Source organism: Panthera tigris, chromosome A3 (assembly GCF_018350195.1).
Source record: "Panthera tigris isolate Pti1 chromosome A3, P.tigris_Pti1_mat1.1, whole genome shotgun sequence".
In the NCBI taxonomy this organism is placed as follows: Eukaryota; Metazoa; Chordata; class Mammalia; order Carnivora; family Felidae; genus Panthera; species Panthera tigris.
The window spans coordinates 64823264-64847963 of NC_056662.1; the positions used below are offsets into that span (position 1 = coordinate 64823264).

General features: G+C 40.2%; 1 protein-coding gene across 6 annotated transcripts in view; it reads right to left on the reverse strand.

Annotated features, from left to right (window-relative positions):
• Positions 1-24700, reverse strand: part of SRBD1 (S1 RNA binding domain 1) — a 199460-nt gene that overhangs the window by 174006 nt on the left and 754 nt on the right. For 2 of the 6 annotated variants that reach the window (XM_042981313.1, XM_042981312.1), the window contains exons 1-4: positions 23304-23379; positions 18668-18747; positions 15790-15970; positions 8638-9024 (exon numbers count right to left, since the gene is read on the reverse strand). In XM_042981313.1, the coding sequence (XP_042837247.1) occupies positions 8638-9024; positions 15790-15970; positions 18668-18747; positions 23304-23327 (672 nt within the window). In that variant the 5' untranslated portion in view covers positions 23328-23379. Of the gene's footprint in view, positions 1-8637; positions 9025-15789; positions 15971-18667; positions 18748-23303; positions 23382-23906; positions 23925-24700 lie in introns of those variants that run through there. The other 4 variants (XM_042981316.1, XM_042981314.1, XM_042981315.1 and 1 more) reach the window with 4 other exon arrangements.

Genomic DNA, 24700 nt, shown 5'->3' on the forward strand with positions numbered 1-24700 from the left:
CAAAACTACAGACGAGATAAAAGGCTGTAGTCCAGAGACTATGAAGTACACTCTCACTCTACTGGGAATCTTAAATCCTGAGGCCTACACCCTTTTTTTTTTATGTTTATTTATTTTTGAGAGAGACAGAGAGACAGACAAAGTGTGAGTGGGTGAGGGGCAGAGAGAGAGGGAGACACAGAATCCGAAGCAGGCTCCAGGCTCCAAGCTGTCAGCACAGACCCTGACGCAGGGCTCGAGATCATGACCTGAGCCGAAGTCGGACGCTTAACCGACTCAGCCACCCAGTCGCCCTTTGAGGCCTACATCTTATCAACACTTGGATGTATCAATACCAGCTTCTGGTGAGTGAGAACCCCCACATCACATCTCTGGCCTCAGCTCTCTTCCACGTAAGCTCAACTCGTTTAGCCAACTACCTGACACATTCTCTTGAAAACATAATGGGCATCTCACACTTTGCATTTACAAAGTGATCTTCCTCTGAAACTTCCTCTAGTTTTCCCCTTATTACGTCCAAACAGCAGTTCAAGCCAGAAAACTAAGAGCCTAACCCTTTTGTCTACTTCAACTCTTAAATATACTGTATCACAAGTACATTTGACTCTAACTGCAAAATATTTCTTTAGTTCATCACTGCTCTTCATTTCTTCTTCCCCATACCCACCTAGTTCAATCTAGGACTACTTAGTAGCCTTCAACTATTCTTGCATCCACTCCAATCCCTTCTAGTCTAGTCTCCGTGAACCAACAAGAATTACCTTTTTAAAATGTATACTGGATCATGTCACTTGACTGGTCAAAACCTTTCAATGATTTCCCAGTACATTTAGAATCCAAACTCCTTACCACAACTCAAAAAACATGAGCCTCCAGCCTTCCCCTTCCCCTTATTAGATGCCAGCCCCAAAGGCTTTTTCGCAATTCTAGAACAAGCCCAGCTGCTTCCCTCTTTAGAGGCTTTCCTAAGGTTGCTCCCTCATTCAGAAATGCTCTTCTTGCTATCTTCCCTGACCCCTCCAAAAATCACTTATCAGTGCTTTCTCAAACCTGAACCTCTTCCTGTTTCTTTCTTATTCCAGCCAACATCATCTTCCACCACAGAAAGCCTCAGGAATATTATGGCTATCTCCTCCAACAACACCTTCTCATTATGTAGCAGCCATGCGACTTGAGAGCACTTGACCTCAACTCTACCTTCACAGCATTTTGTCCACAAGTATAACACAGTTGTTTTATAACTGACAGCCAGACGGGCGCCCGGGTGGCTCAGTCGGTTAAGCGTCCAACTTCGGCTTAGGTCATGATCTCGCGGTCCGTGAGTTCGAGTCCCACATCAGGCTCTGTACTGACAGCTCAGAACCTGGAGCCTTCCGTGTCTCAGTCTCTCTCTGTCCCTCCCCCACTCATGCTCTGTCTCTCTCTCTCTCTCTGTCAGAAATAAATAAAACATTTAAAAAAAAATGACTTTTATAATTGACAGCCAGAGTGTGGCCAGAAAGATTAGTCCAATCAGCATGAAGCTCAAAATCTAGGTTCAACTCCGGACCCAGGTACAATTTCTTCTTCTGGAGAAACACAGCTTGTACATGTTAGACTCCTGAAGCTGAGGATGGCAGCGCTAAGATAATCGTGGAAAGACTGTTTCAGTGCAATGACCAAACTTTCTTATTATACAGGTTAATAAATCTTCTTTATTGCTTAAGCTAGTTTGAGATGGGTTTTCTCTTATTGCAACCAAAAGCATTCTAATCAATGTCCTCAGTATCGCTGTGTGTTCTCTATCATGACCATCTCATCTGTCACCAAGGAAGCAAACTGAACTTCTAAAATGTCTTTTCTTTCCTCTTGAGTTCCCTTTCTGCTAGTATCATTATTTTATCTGAACCACAGAGCAGTTTTGTTTTCTATGCCTTCCACTCAGCCTCTGCATTACTGCTGATATTTCTATGCATTTTTTAAATGTTTATTTATTTATTTTGAGAGAGAGAGAGAGCGAGAGAGAGAGAGAGAGCACATGCAAGCGCATGCAAGCAGGGCAGGGACAGAGAGAGAGGGGGAGAGAGAATCCCAAGCAGGCTCTGCACTGTTAGCACAGAGCCCAAGGCAGGGATCCACTCCCACAAACTGTGAGATCATGACCTGAGCCGAAATCAAGGGTGGGACACTTAAGCAACTGAGCCACCCAGGAGCCCCTGATTATATTTCTAAAACATAGACATAATGAATTCTGTATTTTTTTCTCTTTTTTTTCTTCTGAACACAGGCTCCAATGACTCTTATCTACCTACTGGTAAAAGTCCAGCCACTGTGGCACAGTTTTAAAATCCCTTCCCGGGGCGCCTGGGTGGCTCAGTCGGTTGAGCGTCCGACTTCGGCTCAGGTCACGATCTCACGGTCCGTGAGTTCGAGCCCCGCGTCAGGCTCTGGGCTGATGGCCCAGAGCCTGGAGCCTGCTTCCGATTCTGTGTCTCCCTCTCTCTCTGCCCCTCCCCCGTTCATGCTTTGTCTCTCTCTGTCTCAAAAATAAATAAACGTTAAAAAAAAAAAAAAATTTTTTTTAAAAATAAAAAAATAAATAAAATCCCTTCCCAAGTGTGGTTCCAAATATCACTATTCTAAAGGAGTAAACAATCTAGAAGGGAGAACAAACGTTAATGTAAATAAGTACAAATAAAACAGGATGTGCCAGTGATATAATGTTTTCAGAGAAGAGAAAGGTAATCAAGAAAGACTTTCTCCAGGGGTAGTATTTCAGCTGGCCCTTTCTTAAAAGATAGGCCAGATTCTGAAAGATAGATTGCAGAAATGAAAATGACCAAAATACTCATTATTTTGGAACCATGTGATTGTTACAGCAACCTATGGGTTCCCACTACCCTAAACTACCTCAGCTACCGTTAACTGAAAGGGGCTCCAACTCAGTCCAACTTCCACATCTGGGTCATACTAGGTCCTAACAAATCCAGAAGCATCATATGTGTTAAGGGAGTGTATGCTGCTGCTTGTATAGATTTGCTCCTTGAAATTTAAGACAAGAGAACTCCCTCCATAAGCAGTCACCACGCTTGGGCCTCCAAATCACCCAATTTCTTCTGTCTTAATTTAGTCAAACGTTTATTTTAGCTCATGTTATATGCCAATAACCATACCAAGCCAGTGAAAATCAAATGTAAAAAACCAAGTCCCTCTTCCCAAGGAGCTTACAAGCTAGAAAGAAGACAGACAGACAAGTTGAAATATAGTGTGATCTGTACTCTGACAGAAGCACATATGGATTGTTTTAAGAGCAAATGAAAGGTAGAAACATCTAACTCTGCAGCGATGGAAAAGCACCAAAGAGAATGAAAGTATCTCCAGGCAGCCAATAGGGGCAGGAATTCCAGGAAGAGAACAGCATATCAAAAGCCACTGATGAGAAACCACTGCACATTTTAACATTGCTGCAAGTTCAGGGGCGCCTGGGTGGCTCAGTCGGGTGAACATCTGACTTCAGCTCAGGTCATGACTCGCGGTTCGTGGGTTTGAGCCCGCATCAGGCTCTGTGTTGACAGCTCAGAGCCTGGAGCCTGCTTCGGATTCTGTGTCTCCCTCTCTCTCTGCCCCTCCCCCGCTCATGCTTTGTCTCTCTCTCTCTCTCTCAAAAACAAATACACATTAAAAAAAATTTTTTTTAATTGCTCTAAGTTCAGCAATGCTAAAATGTACAAGGGATATTGAGATGAGGTGAAAAATGGAAAGGTGGATGGAGATAGGGGATGAATTCCATATAGGTTTGAACATTATTCTATACTCAACAGTAACCCACTCAATAATGATCTGCTCATTACTGAATTGCAGTTGTTGAGTCAATCCCCCTATGAACCCTGTGACATTTACGAGTCAATGAGATCTGTGGACTAGAGCAAGTGACTCACAATGTGTGGTCCTCAAGCCAGTAGCATAAGCATCACCTGGGGACTTGTCAGAAATGCAAATTCTTGAATGCCACCCAGATCCACTGAACCAGAAACTCTGAGTGGGGCCCAGAAATCTGTGTTTCAGAAGAACAAGGTGAACAACAAAGACATAACTAAAGGAGTTAAAAGCAGAGACCAAACCTTAGGGATAGGTAGGGGTAAGGCAGAGAAATACTATAGTTTTTACTTTTAAACTATTCACATTTGCTAATATCTAATAATATTTATAGTTAACTGGTGGATAAGACTGAGAGTAAAGTAAAAAGGAAGGCAGTCTCAAGATTTTTTTCAACCCTAACACTTAAATAATAGAAGCACCTTTTGTGACTGTCATTTGAAGCTAACACTTGAATAGGGCTTATTATGTTCTAAACATTTTCACTTATTCAGCATTAATTCAAATTATATGATAGGTATTAGTGCTCCCATTTTAGAGACAGAAAACCTGAGGTCCAAAAAAGTTAAATTGCTTAAAGTTCCACAAGCTATATTACCTTTTCAAAAATCTGATGTGTGCAAAGCAAGATGATTTTTTCAGGCAAAAATATAAATTAATCAAACATCCTCACTTCTCTTCCTGAATCCCACTAGAGATGAAACATGGTGCCTTCATACTGCCCTCTGGTGTCTAAACTTCCAACAAAATGGACTTCTCCCAGAGTGTCCTGAGATTTACTTCTCCAAATCTATATTCGATTCCCTCAGTTAAAAAAGGAAACATCTGGGTATCAACAAACTATAGCTTTAATCACCCGGGCAGCATCTACATTTTAAAAGAACATCTAAATTAAATTCAACCCTAATGAGAATTGAGAGATGCAATTTTCTACTCAAAATCATCTCCAAATCAGCAGTTGGACACCTCCTTTCTGAAAAGCTTTTGATCCCTGCTGTTCTCTTTACCCTGGTCTATTTATTTTTATTATATCACTTATTTATCACACACAGGAGCTTCCTTAAAGACTGCAAAAGGAAAAACTATGCTGTTATAATCAATAGTGGTTATAGGAAAGACGACAGGAAACTGGACCATATAGAGTACTGTAGGATGCTGGTAAGGTTCTGTTTCTTGAACTAGAAGCTTGTTACATGGTCACACTTTCAAATATTCAAGAGCTATACACTTAAGTATAATTTTCTGTATACATACTTCAAAAACAGGTTTTTTTAAATTTTTTAATGTTTTTTATTTTTGAGAGAGAGAGAGAGAGAGAGAGAGAGAGAGAGAGAGAATGAGTGGGGGAGGGGCAGAGAGAGGGAGACACAGAATCAGAAGCAGGCTACAGACTCTGAGCTGTCAGCACAGAGCCCGACATGGGGCTCAAACCAAGGAGCAGCACAATCACGACCTGAGCTGAAGTCAGATGCTCAACCGACTGAGCCACCCAGGCACCCTTCAGTTTTTTGGGGTTTTTTTAAAGCCCATCACAAATACCAGATGAATTAAAGAAACAAAAAGGGCTAATTCCATTGTTGTGCTTAATCTCTCCTGGAACAACAGGTAACCTAATGGGTGGTGTGTGCTTATGTGCAAAACTACAGTGAAAAAGCCAATTTAGAGACACCCACCTCCTTCCTGTCCCCCTTCTTTCCCCAGTTTTGTCATCCCATCATCCTGATCATTTCCTGCAAGAAAAATGGCTAATAAAGAGGGTTGGCTTGCTTTTCCTAATTTAGCAAACTTTACTAATATATTATATGTGGCTGTTCTACTCACCTACTTTCAGCCCCCTCAAAATAAAGAAACTATATAATAGCAATCACCATTTTGAAGCATTTAATTTTTCTCAAAAATTGGTTGTAGCTAGTCACCTCTTCAAACTCTCATAAAGGTCATGGTGTTTATATTGTATTTGCATAATGATATAATGTGTTTAACAAAAACCAGTTTCTGATAGTGACCACACATTTGTAGTTTTGGGGAAAGGGCTGAAGAATAGGTTGCTTCTGCTCAAGGGATCCATTGATCCCCAAAGCCTGATTAAGAAATGGACACAAAGTATGTTTCTAATGAAGTCTATAAATAACTTAAGTACTTAAGTAATGGCAATGCAGTTTTCCGTCCCCAAACAAGATGGTGATGTCCTGAAAAATCAGTGGACTTTTCAGAGTTGAGAAACACACCACGAAGGGAAAAAAACAGAAGGTCATGGTGTCATGGTGGGCAGGAGCCACGGGGAACAGCACACAAAATGAAAGAAATATAAAAGACATTTCCCACATGTTCAATTAGTAATGATTAATAATCTCTATATAATTAATTTCCATTGACCATTCCTTACTAAGTATTTTTCAGGATTTCCCAAAGACCTTGGCCATATATTGTGTTCTGTGGCAGATAATATGCATATCAAAGCCATTTCAATTAGTCTGGTCCTCACCCACAGGTTCAAGGCCTTCCTGATCATCAGACTCAGCACTGGTCAATCTCACTCTTCTCAATCCCCTCTCCCCTAACACCTGCCACTGTTGTCAACCATGTTGGAAGCAGGAATGCAGTGCCAAGATAAAATTATTCTCTGCTGCTTATGGGGAATAAGAAAGGAATGAAAAAGATCCATATATATCACAAGAATTGTCTGAAAAAGTAACTCAGGGTTGGACAAGGATGACTACATCTGGTTAAACAAAAAACCCAAATGCAAATCACACCTAAAGTTCCCCAGGCAACCCCTAAACCCACCTAGAAAATGCTGAGCTTACTCATTGTCAGGGTGCTCAGTGAAGGTGGCCGCTGTAGCAACCACTTCTCCTAATTCACAAGCAAGGAGTGCCAGATTCCAAGGACACGCTTGTTTTTTTTTTTTTTTTTTTTTTTTTAATGTTTATTTATTTTTGAGAGAGAGAGAGACAGAGACAGAGTGTGAGTAGGGGAGGGGCAGAGAGAGAGGGAGACACAGAATCTGAAGCAGGTTCCAGGCTCTGAGCTGTCAGCACAGAGCCCGACACGGGGCTCGAACTCACAAACTGCGAGATCGTGACCTGAGCTGAAGTCGGATGCCCAACCGACTGAGCCACCCAGGTGCCCCAGGACACGCTTGTTTGAGCTGTCAAAAATCACTTCCGACAAGGGAGGGGAGGAGAAAACAATGCTTGGAATTGAAAGGAAAGAGAGAGAAGTGAGAAAGTATCTTCCTCAAGTCCTCATGGTTTTTCAATTTCTGGTTCAAGGCCTTTAGGAGACTTGATCACACTTTGTCCCTTACATTCTTTGAAAGACCTCGGTGTTCTTGGTAATAAATAAACTCTTTTCATTTTAAACTCATTACAAGTAGTTTTGTATTATTTGTAACCGAGAGACAACTGGGTAAGGCAGGACCATTTTCTTCTCTTTTTCTGTTACATAGATTAGGGGATGGGTGTGAAGCAAGGTACCACAGAGTAAGGAGCCCTTAATTTTGAAGAACTTACAACCACACTTCAAGAGACTTCATCGTCTTTGAAACCTTCCCCCCCCCCCCCCCCCCCCCGCTCCTGCTCACTGTCCACTACTAGAGGCAGACCTGTGTCAATAACAGAAATAAGCTTGTAAGCGTTAGTGAAAGGAAAGTGGGACATATCCACCTGTCCCTGTGAGTCTGGACTGGAACTAAGCAAGGAGTCTGCATTTTAAGAAAGTCTTCACATGAATCGGATACAGGTGGTCCATAAACCATCCTTTTAAAACATTTCTTTGTAGGCTTAAGTGAATAAGGAAAAAGATGGTATACAAAGGAGCCTAATTATACACTGTTTCTCCAAGAAACTTTGAACTATTTAGTTGAGGAACAAAGATGAGAAGAAAACTCTGAGGCAGCATCCTATTCCTTAGTGGACCAGAGAAAAGAAAAATCATAATTAAAAATTACTGGCGATGTTCGACTAATAGGTAATAGAAGAGACAGCATGGGTAAAAAAAAGTTCCTCTGAAGAAAAAGGTAACCCACACACAGTCCCAGGCTGAGAAGCCAGCAGAGGCCCCAGGTTGCAGAGCAGTAATTCACAGAAGCAGAAGAAGTTACATCAGAATCACCACAAGACAGGTAAGAAAGAGGGAGGTCATGCCCATCTACCCGGATGGGCACTGCCATAATTAAGTTTGAGATGTCCCCCAGAGTGTGTTGGCACACATAGAAGGTTGAGAATCACTCTTTAAAAGTCACTCTTCAGGTCTTCTCTGCCATTCCCAAAGCCAGTCAAGAAACTGGGAGAAGTCAATGGCAGCTCAAGTTGAAATTCAGAATTTTCCTAAGAAATTTCTAGCCTTGTTTATAGTATATTACAACATTACATTACGAGTTAGAGATGTACTAATGGCTAATGACCTAATCACTCACCTACTTTTACAGGGAAACACAGGCCAAGTTCAAAACAAAAACTTAACAATGAACTTTTGAAGGCCCAGTCTGTTGGTACAATCTCTCTACAAAGTGCATGTTCACTCCAACACCATAGCAGAGACCAACCTTGCCCAAGGTCATAGCTCGTAGTTCAAGAGCTGGCGATGATGTGATGATGAGTGCTATAATACACAACGGCGTACCTGGGACAGGAACCAGTGCCCAAAGCCTCCGGAAATCACTGGCAAAACAAAAGAGAACTAAAAACTCCCAACCCTTTCCTTAGCCAGTGCCACTCCTACTTAGTGAAACAGAAAGGAATCAAATGAACTAAAACGCCAGAAAGCAACTGCACATACCTGTACTATGTCCCAGTTCATTTCCACCTCCTCCTTAATACTGGTGGCATTTGCTGGAAGCCTCACAGGCTGCCCTTGGGGACATGTTTCCGTCTTCATTTTCTTTAAAGGGGACTGACCAAATGTAAAGTCATCTCCATTCTCTTCCTTCTTGCACGCACCTTCCCACATGGTGCTTGTGGACGGCATCTCTGCAGCCTCGTGCCCACTCTCTATGGTGCTGGCCCTGTTGCCTTCTTCATCAACTTTTAGCTTTTTGGTCCTCTGACCTGAAGGTAACTGAGCTGAATTTTTCCGTTTTGTCTTTGCTGTTTTCAGAGTCTGCACAGTATCCAACTTATTTTTTCTGTCTTCCAAATCAACATCAGCAATAGCCACAGAGTTATTCTATCAAATGGTAAATAGAACACATGAGAATTAAAAGAGAAAAACTGAATGCTCTGGAATATTATTCAGCAATAAGAAGAAACAAATTATGGTACACACAATAGCTTGGAAGAATCTCAAGGAAACTATGTTGAATGGAGGCGGGGGGGGGGAAGGCAATTGCAAAAAGTTACACACTTAATAATTTTACATAATATTAATGATTTATGATTTATATAACATTCCCCCAAAATTAGTGGTTACTGGGTGTCAGAGACTGGGGTAAGGGTCAGGAGACAGGTGGATGCAGCTACAAAAAGGCAAATATTAGGCAATACTAGGGATCCTTGTAGTGATGGAACTGTTCTGGATGGTGGATACACATAGGCATACATGTGATAAAACTGCACAGAACTAAACATACAGATATACACATATAAAACTGGAGAAATCTCATAAGATCCCTGGATTTTATCAATGTAAATATCCTGGTTGTAACATTTTACTATCGTTTTGCAAAATGTTATCACTGGAAGAAATTAAAGGGTACACGGTCTCTGTATTGTTTTTTTACAACTGTATGTGAAACTATAATTATCTAGAAATAAAAAGTTTAATTTTTAACAATGAGTAAAGGATAAGTTTACACGTGCTGGAAAAACCAAGATTTAAAACCTACAATCAAAAGTCAACTCTTTGGGGGAAAAAAGTAACACTCACACACTCATAAAACTCAACAGGCTATACCTGCCACCAATTTATGCAGAAGGCTAGGGAAGAGAAAACATGGCATGACAGCAGAGTAGTGCCAGGAGTTTTTCTTTAGGAAGAGTCTGAGTAGCAGTCCACACTAGTGTTCAGGGGCTACTCTCTCAACCGCCCCCAGCCCTCGTGACAGCTCAAGTGTGAAGGACTGATACCTGGCATTCATTTTGGCAATGGAGTGGTAAATGACATATAGACCTTGCCTGTATGGAGTTTACAATTTCACAAGCTAGCCTGTTTGGGATTGCCTAAGTGATGCAGATGGCACAAACTCAACCAAAGCAAGAATTCCCTAACTATTTTTCAGTCAAAATCCAATTCTCTCTCCTTTATCAAGTATTTTTCCAGAGTTCCTGACTACTGAAAATACTGGAAACTACAATAAAGAGCACCCCTCCCACCACCTAACCTGGAAATGATGTAGCCCTCTGGGTATTACATTTTTAGCTGCAACATAATGGGTAAGAACAGAGATATAAAAATAGAACAAGTCCTAGGTCCATATGAGTTGATAATAACTCTGATCATATGACTTGACATAGCAAAAGAAAGGTGTCAATCATACAGAGGGCTGTCAGCCACAGAAGAGAAGAAAAAGAGGAACTGTAAAAAGCAAATATGACCAGCATTCTTCTAAGCAAGGTGCAAGGAAGAGGGAAGCTTAGCATACAGATTCTGAGTATTTTGGTCCCAATGGTAAGATAGCCCTCCTGTGAGATGGACAGACCAGACTACCTTAGATATGTGCATTTAAAACATTTGATGTCATTGTGACAAACATAATACCTAGGCCACAGTAGGCATTCAATAGACCCAAAAAAATGGATTTATCTAATTCTCCCAATCTGAATCCATGCTCATCAAGTAAATTTCTGATTCTCATTTAAGTGCCTACTTACTTCAACCTCTGAGGAGTGATGATACCAGTCAGAAAAATGTCATTAATTATTAAACCACTCTTATGAGCACGGCTGATGTAAAACCACCCAAGAGAGATAATACCGTTTCCTGAAATGCTGACAAAATCATGTTGCTAACTTAGAAACCCAGTTCCAGGGGCGCCTGTGTGGCTCAGTCAGTTAAGCGTCCGACTTTGGCTCAGGTCACGATCTCACAGTTCATGAGTTCGAGCGCTGCTTTGAGCTCTGCACAGACAGCACCAAGCCTGGAGCCTGCTTCAGATTCTGTGTTTCTGTGTCTCCCTCTCTCTCTCACACTCTGTCACACTCTCTCACACCCTGCTCACACTCTGTCTCTGTCTTTCTCTCTCTTACTCTCTCTCTAAAATAAATCAAACGTCAAAAAAAAAAAAAAAAAAAAAAAAAAAGAAACCCAGTTCCATGACTTACATGCTACCCATGAGCAAGTCACTTAGCATTTCTCACCTTGGCTTTCTCATCTATAAAGTCAGGATAACAACAGCATCTGCCTCAATGGGTTGTTGTGAGGATGAAGTAAGCTCATACAATTGAAGTGCTGATCATGTTGCCTCACTAAGGGTAAGCACTAAAATATCTGTGAACACCACCACTACCACACCTAGACCACCTCCTAGGAGAGGGAAAAGGAAGTAGACAAAAAAACGAAGAAAAAGTAAAATGACTAAGAGGAAAAGAAGAAAAGTCAACAGTCATAAAGACCCTTAAGGGTATCCTCTCTGGAGTCTTTGGGTAAGACTTACCTAGTGTTTCTCAGTGTTGTCCATGGACCCCTGGGGGCCCTAAAGCCCTTTCAGGGTCTATGAGATCCAACTCCATTCAAAATAACGCTAAGACATTATTTGCCTTTTTTTTTTTTTTTTTTTTGACATTCACTGATGGTACGAGAGCAACGGTAGCAACACCCAAAGGCAATGACACAAAGCAGTACTAGCAATCACCGTTCCCTTCACAGCCACACACTTAGAATAAAACAATGTTGAGTTCCACAATGCAGTTAAAAATTACTAATTTTTAAGGTTTCATTCCTTGAAAACACACCTCTTTAATCCTCTATGTTGAACTGGTCAGTCCACGTAAAGCACTTCTGCTGCGTGCGGGTGCATACAGATATGCACCGGTCGTCTGGAGCAAAGCTCTCCTGCACCTGTGTCAGTTGTGAACTGAACTGGCTTCTTTTTCCATACACCACCATGTTTACTTGAAATAATGACTGACAAGTTATGGATTTTCAGACGGGATCTGGCAGACATTTTCTCATAAATGAACTGAGACTGTCACTGTTAAGGACACACCTGACATTTGCAACCAACAGTAAAATTCAAGATTTAAAAGCGAAAATTAGAATTTTGAAAAATTTGTATACACTGTGAACTTGACAGCTTCCCAACACCGTGATGAGACTGGTGATTATATTAATAAATGTAACATTTTATCATCAGATAATGAAAGATGCTAACATTTGGGAGATCTGCATAAATTAGTGAACCGATATTTTGCAAAAGACTGATATACTTTATGTCACATATTCATGCATGGGTGAAAGATCCATCCAAATAACACAGACCAAAGGGTTTTAATGTAATTGTCTAAAAAAGTTCATTAATTTGATTTCGGATTCCACAATGAAACAAACTTTTAAGAAACTACCACTTCCTAAGTTTTGGTACTGCATCGAATAAGAATATCCACATTTATCTGAAAAAAGCTTTTAAAACACCTCTCCCTTTTCCAAATACGTATCTGTGTGGAGGCGGGTGTTCTTTATACAATTTCTGTCATATTCTAGTAAGTCAGACATCTGCAAAAATGTAAAACAGTGTCATTCTTCTAATTTTTTGTAGTGGGTTGGGAAAATATATACTTCTTTTTCACGAGAGTGTTAGTTGCATAATCATATAATAGGTTTATTATTTTTAAATTGATCAATATTTTAATTTCTCATTTTTAATTTCTCATATGGTAAATATCAGTATCAAAAACCCACATAACCAAAAGTTCCTTGTGGTCATCAGTAACTTTTAAGAGTGTAAAGGGGTTCAAAGACCAATAATTTTGAGAAATGTGGATCTAAACTATCAAAAACATAGGGAAATATCTCCCCATTTTATAAGATTCTATAGCCTGTCTTAGTGACATACTCAAGTTTAACATGCCTCCATCAGAACATTTCCCTCCTTATATTCAACCTCAATCTTTGGCAGACTAAATAATCAAAGCTCATTCTCTTCTGCCTTCATTGGTTTTTTTAATCAGCCTTAACACTCCAAATGGTTGTTATGTAGCCTATGACTAAATCCAAGAAAAATCAGATCACTCCTCTTTTTGCTGTCTCCAAAAGTAGTAAACTAAGGTAAAAATGTGGCTCATTGTGTCTTTTCCAGTCAAATCAGTCAGCAGGCCTTGGCCTTGCCTTGTGTTGTACTGTGTGAGCTTGACAGAGAACTGGAGAGGGATAAGGAGTCAAGGGGACGCTTCTTAAAAATTAGACTTTAAAGAGCATTTTTACACTCTGTAGCAACTGAGCCACTGGAAGAAAAGTTGACAAGAAAAAAGAAAGGGGATGCCTAACGACACAGACCTTGATCCAGAGGGGATGGCATTGACAGCCCCAGCAGTGGGACTAACTCTGGATAGGAGGGATGACATTTCCTCCACTGTAACAGGACAATGAACACAAATACAGCTAGCCCGGTTGTGAGACAACAGGAAGCTCCATATATTCTCAAATATGCAAAAGGCAATGTCATCAGCTGAGAGGGAAAGAGGAGGAAGAAATTTAGGAAGTTGAAGAAAAGAGAAAAAATTGGAAAAACAAATCTGCCAGAGAAAAAAAAATGAGTCTACCAGGTATTTTTAGTGTAATTTTGAGGTCTGAGATTATGAATCTAAAGGAAAACAAATTAGGTCAAGGCCATTTTCAGCAACAGTCAGCTGCTCAGTGCTGGCAGAAGAGAGGCGATGGCTCACCCAGTGTCGGGTTGATCATCCACATGTGATTGAAGGCAAGAAGGGCAAAACTGGTGTGACTAATAAAAAGTGATTTAAATGAGACACTATGTAGTCTAGACTAGGTAAGGCAGGAAAAGGGCTGACTGGCAGTGATCTGTGATGCAGATCTGGGTCATGGCTCTCAGCCCTGGCTGTCCACAGAAGTCACCTGAGGAGCTTTAGGAAAGTAATACCACGGATGCTCAGGTTAACCCCCACAATTCTTTCCAGGCTTAACTGGTCTAGAACAGAGGTTGTCACTAGAACACTAGAGTGACCTTGTCACTGACATTTTTTCAAGTTCCACAGGTTGAGAGCTACCAGTGAGAAGTTGTGTCAAGGCTATAAAACAGTGGCAGTGAGAGTACCTAAACAGGGAGCTGGGAGAACAGGAAATGGTGAGATAGTGCCCCAAAAGTGGGATGGCTGAATAAGAATGCCAGTAGTAACAGTTTCTAATGATGACAGGATTCAGGCTGAGTTCATGAGAGGGGTGATAGAGGCAGAGAAGACGAAACAGTCCCTGGAGATGAGGAGGTCAAAGAACCAGGAACATAGGGCATTAGGGAGCTCATCCCAGTGGAGGGGAAATCACTACAAACAATGGCAGAAGGTGGCAAAGAGAGATGTGAAGTAGGAGCTGAGCTGAAGTCTTCAAAAAACAAAGAGGAGTGGCCAATGGGTTGGCCAATGCCAGCAACACAGAGAGGAAGACACTAAATAATGATGAATTTTGTCTATGATGTTTAGTAAAAACAAAGTTATCAGCAGGCTACCAATTCTAGCTCGACCCAAAATAAGGTTTTCAATTACTTTGTTTGGCGGTGGCTAGAGGAGCAAAATGCCAAATCCAATGAAATGAAATCTTCTAACATGCTAAAAGTACTTTCACTGATGTATAAAACATGTGAATTTTGACAATTCTGGAAGAAATTCTAAAAACTTCCCAGAATGTTTCTTATTTTAAATGTAATTTTTTTTAATCTCTGTTTATTTTTGAGAGAGAGAGACAGAGTGTGAGCGGGGGAGGAACAGAGAGAAAGACACAGAATCCGAAGCAGGCTCCAGGCTCCAAGGTATCAGCACAGAGCCCAACACGGAGCTTGAAATCATGGATGGCAAGATCATGACCTGAGCCGAAGTTGCACGCTTCACTGACAGAACCACCCAGATGCTCCCCAGAATGTTTCTTAAGTGAGAGACTTTCTATTTGAATTCTCTTTTCCCCTTATACACATATAACTGAGCATCATTGGAAGGATCAAGAAATCACCATGACAAGGTTTCTTAAACTGTAACTTCTTGAACCATACTTTAAAATTTAGAAGACAGGCATGGGAAGAGAGCATTCATAACTTTTATCAGATTCTCAAAGGGTTTATGACTCTAATACCAACAACCACTGAACTAAGAGATATTTCATAGGTTAGGCAAGCAAGCTACCTTTAAGTAAAGCCATGCCATGCTTAATGAAAAAACCTCCAAATTCTGCCAACAAGATGATATAAGTCAACACTTTCTCAGCTATAGGTAATGCCCATTCGCCCATTAAAAGTGTGTTCAGTGAAAAGCTTGTATGCAAAGATGAAGAAACAGAGGATAATAGGAGAAAAGACTGATTTAAATAAAAGCCCTATCCAAGGGCACAGGAAAGTACAATGTAATGTCCCCAACCATACATAATAAATATGTCCCTGGAAAGTCAGGCTTCTGTTACATATTAAGAGTATTCTTTCAAATGTACTATGGAAGCAGTTATTTAAAGGAATAGCACAGAGAATGATTTTGGAGATGCATTAATTTTTTTGTAATGCAATAAAGTCTATAACTTATTTTTTGGCTTTTTTTTAAAATCCAGTTTGGTAGAGATATAGTGTTTGCTTATAGCAAAAAATATGTGAGTTGATTAATACCCTTTCCATTCCAATACAGTGGACCTGATGATAAATACTATTAAGGCCCACAGCAGAGAATACCACTGCCCGAGAAGTTTTGTCATCTACCTGCTTCATCCTTTTCTCTGTTAGAAGAAAGCAGCGTTGCCAATTAGGAAAGCACTGCAGTGTTCTCTCCATCCAACTAAAGCACCTACCAGCTCCTCCTTAACAGCCACACCTTCAGAGCCATCACTCATCTGTAGGGTGGTCTTCTTTACCCGTCGCACCCTCTTTGGTTTGCATTCCTTGGGAACAGGCTGCTTACGACTTCTGGGGACTTTCTTTTGGGGCTCCCAGGCACTATCTTCCTTGTCATCTTCTTCAGAGGCAGATGATCTAGGAGTAAATTGATAGAAAATGAAGGAAAAATGAAGCCAAATGTTAAAGGCAAAAAGACACGCTTCTCGAAAAAAGAATAAGGGGGGCGCCTGGGTGGCTCAGTTGGTTGGGCGGCCGACTTCGGCTCAGGTCATGATCTCGCGGTCCTTGAGTTTGAGCCCCGCGTCGGGCTCTGTGCTGACAGCTCAGAGCCTGGAGCCTGTTTCGGATTCTGTGTCTCCCTCTCTCTGACCCTCCCCCATTCATGCTCTGTCTCTCTCTGTCTCAAAAATAAATAAACGTTTAAAAAAAAAAAAAAGAATAAAGTAGGAGGTGTTTAATGTAAAATGGGATGTGAGTACAAGCTATGAATACATATTGCTAAGTACTGAAACAAGAGCTGATCAAAGGCCAATGTAAAAATAGTCCGGATATGCGATGAATCACAGGTGTCTCCATTCCCCTCTCACCTATACAGCGCATGCACCCACAGGCGTGTGCGCGCACATGCGCGCGCACACACACACACACACACACACACACACACACTCACTCAAGACAGAGGAAATCATTCATTACGTATCGCAAGTTACTGGGTGGTGTCACACCACAGTCTGTGAGGTTTGCTATTATACCAATGAAAGCACTTTAACAATTTCCTAAGTGGTAATCAAATTAATTTAAATGAAGTTCCTCAAACCAATGTAAAGAGTGGGAAATAGCTGTAGGAAACATCCTAAATTACATAAAAAGCCAGCACCAGGGTGCCTGGGTGGCTCAATCAGTTAAGCATCCGACTTCGGCTCTAGTCATGATCTCACGGTTAGTGAATTCAAGCCCCGCATCGGGCTCCATGCACTGACCACATCGTGGAGACTGCTTGGGATTCTCTCTCTCTCCCTCTCTGCCCCTCTCCAGCTCACTCACTCTCTCTCTCTCTCTCTCTCTCTCTCTCTCTCAAAATAACTAAATAAACTTAAATAAATAAATATATATATCCCAAATTAGACTCCTCACCACGTTCACTTCCAGGACCCTAGACTTCTACAATAATCTCCTTAACTGATCCCCTGCTTCCATTCTTGCTCCCCTACAGTCTGCTCTCCACCAAGAAACCAGAATGATCTTTTACAAATGTAAACCGGATCATGTCACATCTCTGCCCAAACCTTCCAATGGCTTCCCAACCCCCTGTCACCAGCTAGACCCCAAGACCTAACCTTTACTGCCCACTTGCTTGTACTAACATTTTTCCCGTCTTACATTTTCCTTTAAGTTCTTCTTTCTGGCAACTTATCCCTTAAATCAGGCAAATGAAACCCAAAACCACCCTTCAGGTGATGGGACTTCCCTGACAAGACCTCTTGCAGGGCCAGTCCACCCAGTCCCTTTGGGCTAAACCTGACTCGCACCTGCACAGACAGACCTTAGGGTGACCCCTGAAATGTCCAGCAATTACCTTTACCTTGTTATAATACTAAAACCTCCACCCAAGGAGGGCCACAAGCCTCACTTACATAACATGCAATGTATGTATGGGCATGTTTCCTTAAGGTGCATGTGTGACCTTATGCCCACCTCCACATACAATGACAAGGCTTCTCTTGTCATCCTAACCCTAAACAAAAGGTACCTATTCACCCTCTTTTGGGGAGTCACAGCTTTGCAAGATATTCCCAGTGATCTCCTTACTTGTTGCAAATAAAGTTTACTTTGTGTGACAACTCCACCTGGTGTATCTGTGACTCACTTAGGAGCAAACTCAGGTTGGTCCAGTTAGATAACTTCAAAATAAGATGCTGACACCTTGTCAAGGCCTATTAGGTCCCATCCATTCCAATCTCATTTCTAGTCACTCTCAGCCTTGGTGACTCTTGTCTGGCCACCCTTGTCTTGCTGTTGCCTAAACACACCAAACTCACCTGCCTCGGGGTCTTTGCACTTGTTGCTCCTTCCACGTGGAACACCCATCCCCGTATCCTTGCAAGTTGTTACTTCCAAATCTCATTTAGATCTCTTGCCACATCCTCCAAAAGAAGTTTCCTGAATACTGTATCCAAGATGGTTCCTGACCAGAACACTCACCATGCTATCCCTTGCCCTGTTTAATGTTCTTTTAGAGTACTTATTACTGCCTAATATTTATCAGTCACTATTTAACAAATAACTTCAGGGCACATACAGTACAGTGCTCTAAAGCAGAGGCTCTCAACTGAGGACAATTTTTTCCCCCTGGGGAACATCCAGCAATGTCTGGAGACATTTTTGATTGTCACAACTGGGACAATTTTATCAAACTGGGAAGATCCTTTTGGCACTAGTTAGTAGAGACCAGCATTCCTGGTCTCTACTACATCCTACAATACAAAAGACAGTCTCCACAGCAAAGAATTATCTGGTCAATAGTGCTGATTTTGAGAAACCCTGTTCTGAAGTGATATAAAAAAACTCCTTGCTCTCATGGAGCTTACACTCTAGTGTAAATATCATGGTATATACTTGGTTACTTTCTCTCTCCTTGTTCAATAGTTGAATACCAACACCGAAACAGAGCCTGGTACACAACATGAGTTCAATAAATATTTGTCCCGTGAATGAATGAAAAAGACAACAGTCTTCCTCAACCCAAATGACTTACATTAGTAAGTAACAGAATGCATTTGTCCTTAAAATATACATCATTCTCCCAACCCCATAGGAAACCAATATGCTTACAACTCTGAGAAGGAAGAGAATTCATCTTTGGATACCACAGTCTGGACCTTGACTTTTGCTCTTCTTGGCAATGATGACATCTGGAACAAACAGAAGATAAAATCAGCATGATGTGAATCACCTGAATAACTGATCACTTACGTTGTCTACAAAGCGATGTGCCACTCAAAACTAACACTCCAATAGCTCCGCTGTTAAAAAAAAATGCCACAGAAAAAAAATGAGAAGTATTCAAAAGCCCAAACACCGGTTTCCCCTCCTATGAGGCTACCAAATATAAGAGCAGCTAACAGCCTTCCAATGGTTTCAAAAGCCTGAGGAATGTGGGCCACCTTTGGAAAAATGTAAGCTCCGGTAGGGTGACAACTTTTAGGTTTTTTTAGAGTTACATGCGTGAATATACCGCAAGCACTATTAGATGTTTTATCAGACAGCAAATTATAAAGTCCTTTATCAAACTATTTTAAGGATAAGAAGTATTTTCTCACTTTTATATCTTCTTACAATATAAAGGCCTATCTATAAAGTTGACAGTCAAATAAATGCTGATGGACTGAAAAGGCAGCCACGTTATTCTTAAAACAAGAACATCTATTCCCTTAGTTTATGGTATTTAAATAAAAGACTTATTGGAAAATAAAAAATAATCACTAATGTCACTAGAAATAGTTACCAGCTCTTCAAAACACGGAGACAAATAACCTGAGACATCCTACAATATAGGAAGTCAGCAAATTTACTTCAGCTAATAAATTTTATTACCTAAAGAGTGTATGTCAAACCCTAAAATCTACATTAGACTCTGACATGCTTGGAACCCTTTAACCAGTCATGTTACAATGCCTCCAGTTCTAACTTCCACTTAGAAGAAGAAGGAATGCTTCATAGAAATACAAAGGGGTTGTCACAAAAGCATACACGTGCCCTCGGCTCTTTAGCTCAATTCAGTCCAGTAGTTGCAGATTAGTCAAGAGTGCACCCAGAGTAAACCAGTAGAACAAAAGGAAAACAGTCTCCAGGAAGTGGACAGGATAATCTTCCATCTTTTCCTTCACTTCCCTTTGTGGCACTGTACGCTTATGCCAGTCAGCCTTCTTCAAATAAGTGTTTCTAGATACTGATCATAAAGGAATAGGTAACTTTTGATTTCTATGTTATATGAACTTGACTACAACAAAACAAAAACACAAACAGAAAAAGTTAGTGTATCATGGGGTGCCAGTTCAAATCAAGGCAGAAATGAGTTGTTCAAAAAGTTGTATTAAGACAACAAGCTATCCTTCTGGAGGAAAACAAATATTTAAGTCCTACTGCCATACCCTGAACAAAAATATATTCCACACAACTAATAATTTAAAACGTGCAAAATATTTCTCAGAGCTAAAACAAACAATCCTAAAATTAGTACAGAACCTCAAAAGACCCCAAATAGCCAAAGCAATTTTGAAAAAGAAGAACAAAACTGGAAGTATCACAATTCTGGATTTCAAGCTATATTACAAAGCTGTAATCATCAAGACAATATGATACCAGCACAAAAAACAGACACAAAGATCAATGGAACAGAATAGAAAACCCAGAAATGGACCCACAACTATATGGTCAATCAATCTTCAGCAAAGCAGGAAAAGAATATCCAATAGAAAAAAGACAAGTCTTTCAACAAATGGTGTTGAGAAAACTGGACAGCGACATGCAGAAGAATGAAACTGGACCACTTTCTTACACCATACATAAAAATAAATTCAAAATGGATGAAAGACCTAAATGTGAGCTAGGAAACCATCAAAATCCTAGAGGAGAACACAGGCAGCAACCTCTTTAACCTCAGCCACTGCAACGTCTTACCAGACATATCACTCAAGGCAAGGGAAACAAAAGTATACATGAACTAATGGGACTTCATAAAGATAAAAGTCTGCACAGTGAAGAAAACAATCAACAAAACTAAAAGGCAGCCTACACAATGGGAGAAGATATTTGCAAAAAGCATATCTGATATCGGGTTAGTATCCAAAAATCTACAAAGAACTTACCAAAGTCAACATCCAAAAAACAAGTTAAGAAATGGGCAGAAGACATGAGCAGACATTTTTCCAAAGACATCCAGATGGCTAACAGACACATGAAAAGATGCTCAACACCACTCATCATCAGGGAAATACAAATCAAAACAATAATGAGATACCACCCTACACCTGTCAGAATGGCTAAAATTAACAACACAAGAAATAACAGGTGTCGGCAAGGATGCAGAGAAAGGAGAACCCTCTTCAGTGTTGCTGGGAATGCAAACTGGTGCAGCCACTCTGGAGAACAGTATGGAGGTTCCTCAAAAAAAAAAAAAAAACTAAACTAAAAATAGAACTACCCTATGATCCAGCAACTGAACTATTAGGTATTTACCTAAAGGATAAAAACCAAAATACAGATTTGAAGGGGTACATGCACCCCAATGTTTACAGCAGCATTATCAACAATAGCCAAACTAAGGAGAGAGCCCAAATATCCACTGACTAATGAATGGATAAAGATGTTGTGGTATATATACACAATAGAATATTACTCAGCCATCAAAAAAGTGAAATCTTGCCATCTGCAACAACATGGAGCTAGAATGTATTATGCTAAGCAAAATAAGTCAATCAGAGAAAGACAAATACCATATAATTTCACTCACATGTGGAATTTAAGAAACAAAATAGATGAACATATGGGAAGAGGGGGAAAAGAAGGAAACAAACCACAAGAGGCTCTTAATAATAGAGAACAAACTATAGGTTGATGGAGGGAGATGGGTAGGAGATGGTCTAGATGGGTGATGGGTACCAAAAAGGGCACATGTGATGAGCACTGGATGTTGTACATAAATAATGAATCACTGAATTCTACTCCTGATACCAATATTGTACTGTATGTTACCTAAAATTTAAATTTTAAAAAAGAGAAAATAATAATTAAAAAATAAATGTAAAAGAGATAGTCAAAAAATAAAAAATAAATTAAAAATAAAATGTACAAAATAAAACTACAAGGGGCACATGGGTGGCTCAGTCAGTTGAGGGTCTGACTCTTAACTTCAACTCAAGTCATACTCTCAGGGTCACAAGATTGAGCCCCAAGTCAGGCTTTGTGCAAAACATAGAGACTGTTTAAGACTCTCTCTCTCTCTCTCTCTCTCTCTCTCTCTCTCTCTCTGCCCCTCTCCCTGCTCGAGCTCTCTCTCGCTAAAATAAATAAAAATTTTTTAAAAAGCTCTCTCTCTCTCTCTCTCTCTCTCTCTCCCTATGCCCCTCTCCCCGACTCATGCGCTCTCTCTCTAAAATAAAAAAAATTTCATTAAAAAAAATAAAACTACAAAAGTACTACAGAAAATAAATATGACCATTTTCATAATTTAGAGTGGAGGTAGGGGAAGAAAAGTTTCCCTAGGCATAACTCAAAATTTCAAAAGCCAAAAGACAAACAGATTTCACTATATAAAAATTAAAATTCCAAGTCAGCAGTGGGAGTGCTTCAGAACTAAACCAATTTATTCTGCACTATCATCAAAAAAATCACAAGAAGCAGTACCTGATACCTTGGAACTAAGAATGAAGGGACTAAGGGCTGGTGTAAGTTGTCTAAGGCAAAGAAATATCTCTAGAGGCCCTACTCCACTTCATGCTATTAAGCAACTGCCCGGGGAAAAAGTCTGGAAAGAATAAAACCATCCTTAGACTACAGGACACCAAATACAGTTGTGGGCATGAGAAACATACAGACCAAACAGTAAATGAAGAGGACCCCTCCCCACCAGTCCTCTTCTGCTACTAAGCTCCTAGTCAGACCTTTTCTCCAGGGAGGAAAATGGAAAGGCTCTTCTCTGGAGAATCTGACCAGCCCAAAAATAAAAACCTGAAGATACTAAATTCCCCCAACAAACAACCCAACTAGAGCATCTACTCGCACCTCTCCATTCTACAATATACCGGAATTCAGAACATTCCCATACAGACCACCATGCACCAATTCTCACTCCACACTTTAACAGAAATGTGTTTAAAATAGGGGTAGACACACCCATGGTAATCTCATAAAATTCTGAGTAACCATTAAACAAATATTGTTCTTTCCCGAAACAAATATGTCCAAATTCCCCTTTATTAGGCACCCTGGAAGCAATGTTACCATTGAATGATGAGTAAGATGTAAACTTATCCTCTGACAAGAAGAAAAATATGAATTTGAAAAGGGAGGTGGGGAAGGAGAATATGCTTGAGCACGGAGGCCAGTTTCAGACTAGTTCTAGAAAGAGTATATATAGAAGCTAAGGACCTAGAAATTATTTTTTCAAAACTGCCTATGCCAGGTATACTCCCAAGGGTATACATATTCAAGTTTAAAGACTGATGTTTCTAGGAGCTGTTTCTCCATCTCCACTCCTCCCAAGTTCCCGTCTTCATATCATAGGACTCATTCAATTAACCAAAATTCCATCCATTTCCATGCTTTTAAATATCTGTATCACCTACTTATTAACAATCCTAATACCTCCAACCCAAATCTTGCCTAAGATTCAGATTTACATAATAAATTATTCATATTGCCTAAGAAACTATGTAGATGCCTCATACTTACCTAAAATGTAACATACCCACAATGAAATCTTGATAACCATTTCCTGTCTTAAAACCCATTTCTACCGGTCTTTCCCATCTCAGTAAATGGCACCATCATCCATCTAAATAGGTGGCTAAGCCAGAACCTTGGAAAAATTTTAACAGCTTCACTGAGCTATAAATGACATACAATAAATTATACATGCTTAAAGTGTACAAACATGGTAAGTTTTGGAATATGTATACACATCTCCACAACCAAGATAATACATCTATCATCCTCCAAAGTTTCATTTGCTAAGCTAAAGCCTTGCAAATCTTTTTTTCCTGTCATCTCCCAGTCTACTAATAAGCAACATAAATTCTTCCTCCAAAATACAGCTTACATTTCTATGATCTCTTTAGTCCCCATATCTCTTATCTAGACTATAATAACCTCTTAACTGGCTTCCCTGCTTCCACTCTTGCCTCTACTACCCATTCTCCACATATGAACCCAAAAGATCATTTAGAAAATGCTTAAAAACCATTCCCACTTCCCACTCCATCCTCCACTTAGAATCAAATCATATTTTTACCATGACCTTCTAAAATGCCCTACAGGACTGCCCCCTGCCTGTCTTTCTAACCACATTTACCATTTGTTGCAGCTCTTCAGCCAGTTACAACATTCTTTCAGTCCCTGAATGAACCACGATTCTTTGCCATCTCAGGTTCACTCTGGAACACTATTCCCGATGCTTATCAATGGACTAGCTCTTTCTCATTTCTTACAGCTCAGCATTTTAGGCCTAAAATGGGTTTCCAAAATATAGTATTATTATAGGACCCTATTTATTTCCTTTATACAGTACTATATAACATAATCTAGAATTATCCTTGTTTATTGTCTGCATCCCCCATGTTTACTTCATGGCAGTAAACACCATGAAGGAAGAAACCACATTTGCCTTTTTCTGCATAACACAGAGCTTAGCATTTAATAGCTACCCTATAACATACGTGTATTAAATGAACATAAGAATATATACAAAATGGTCTCTATAAAGGAATATACATTTTCCCCCATAACTATTAGGCAATATCACACATGGCACTCATTGTTTTCTTTTTGAAAAAGTGATGGTACAGAAGAACATTCTTATTCTTAGTGGCTTAAGATCTTTCCCTCTCAACGCTGTCTTATCTCTGTGGACACAAGAGCATATTCAAAATCAGTTGCTGTGATGGTCCTAAGGGAGAAGGCACTAAATTAGGGTGAGTGAAAATCGGGAAGGGGGTGTGAAGAAACCTGCACACACATAAATATTACTTTAAAAATGGGAAAACCACAATTAGAAATGTTAAGAGCAGAGGGGAACAACTTTTTAAGAGGCAGCTGAAGAAGTTTCCCCAAGGTACAAACAGAAGTGCTTGGAATGTCAGCAAAGAT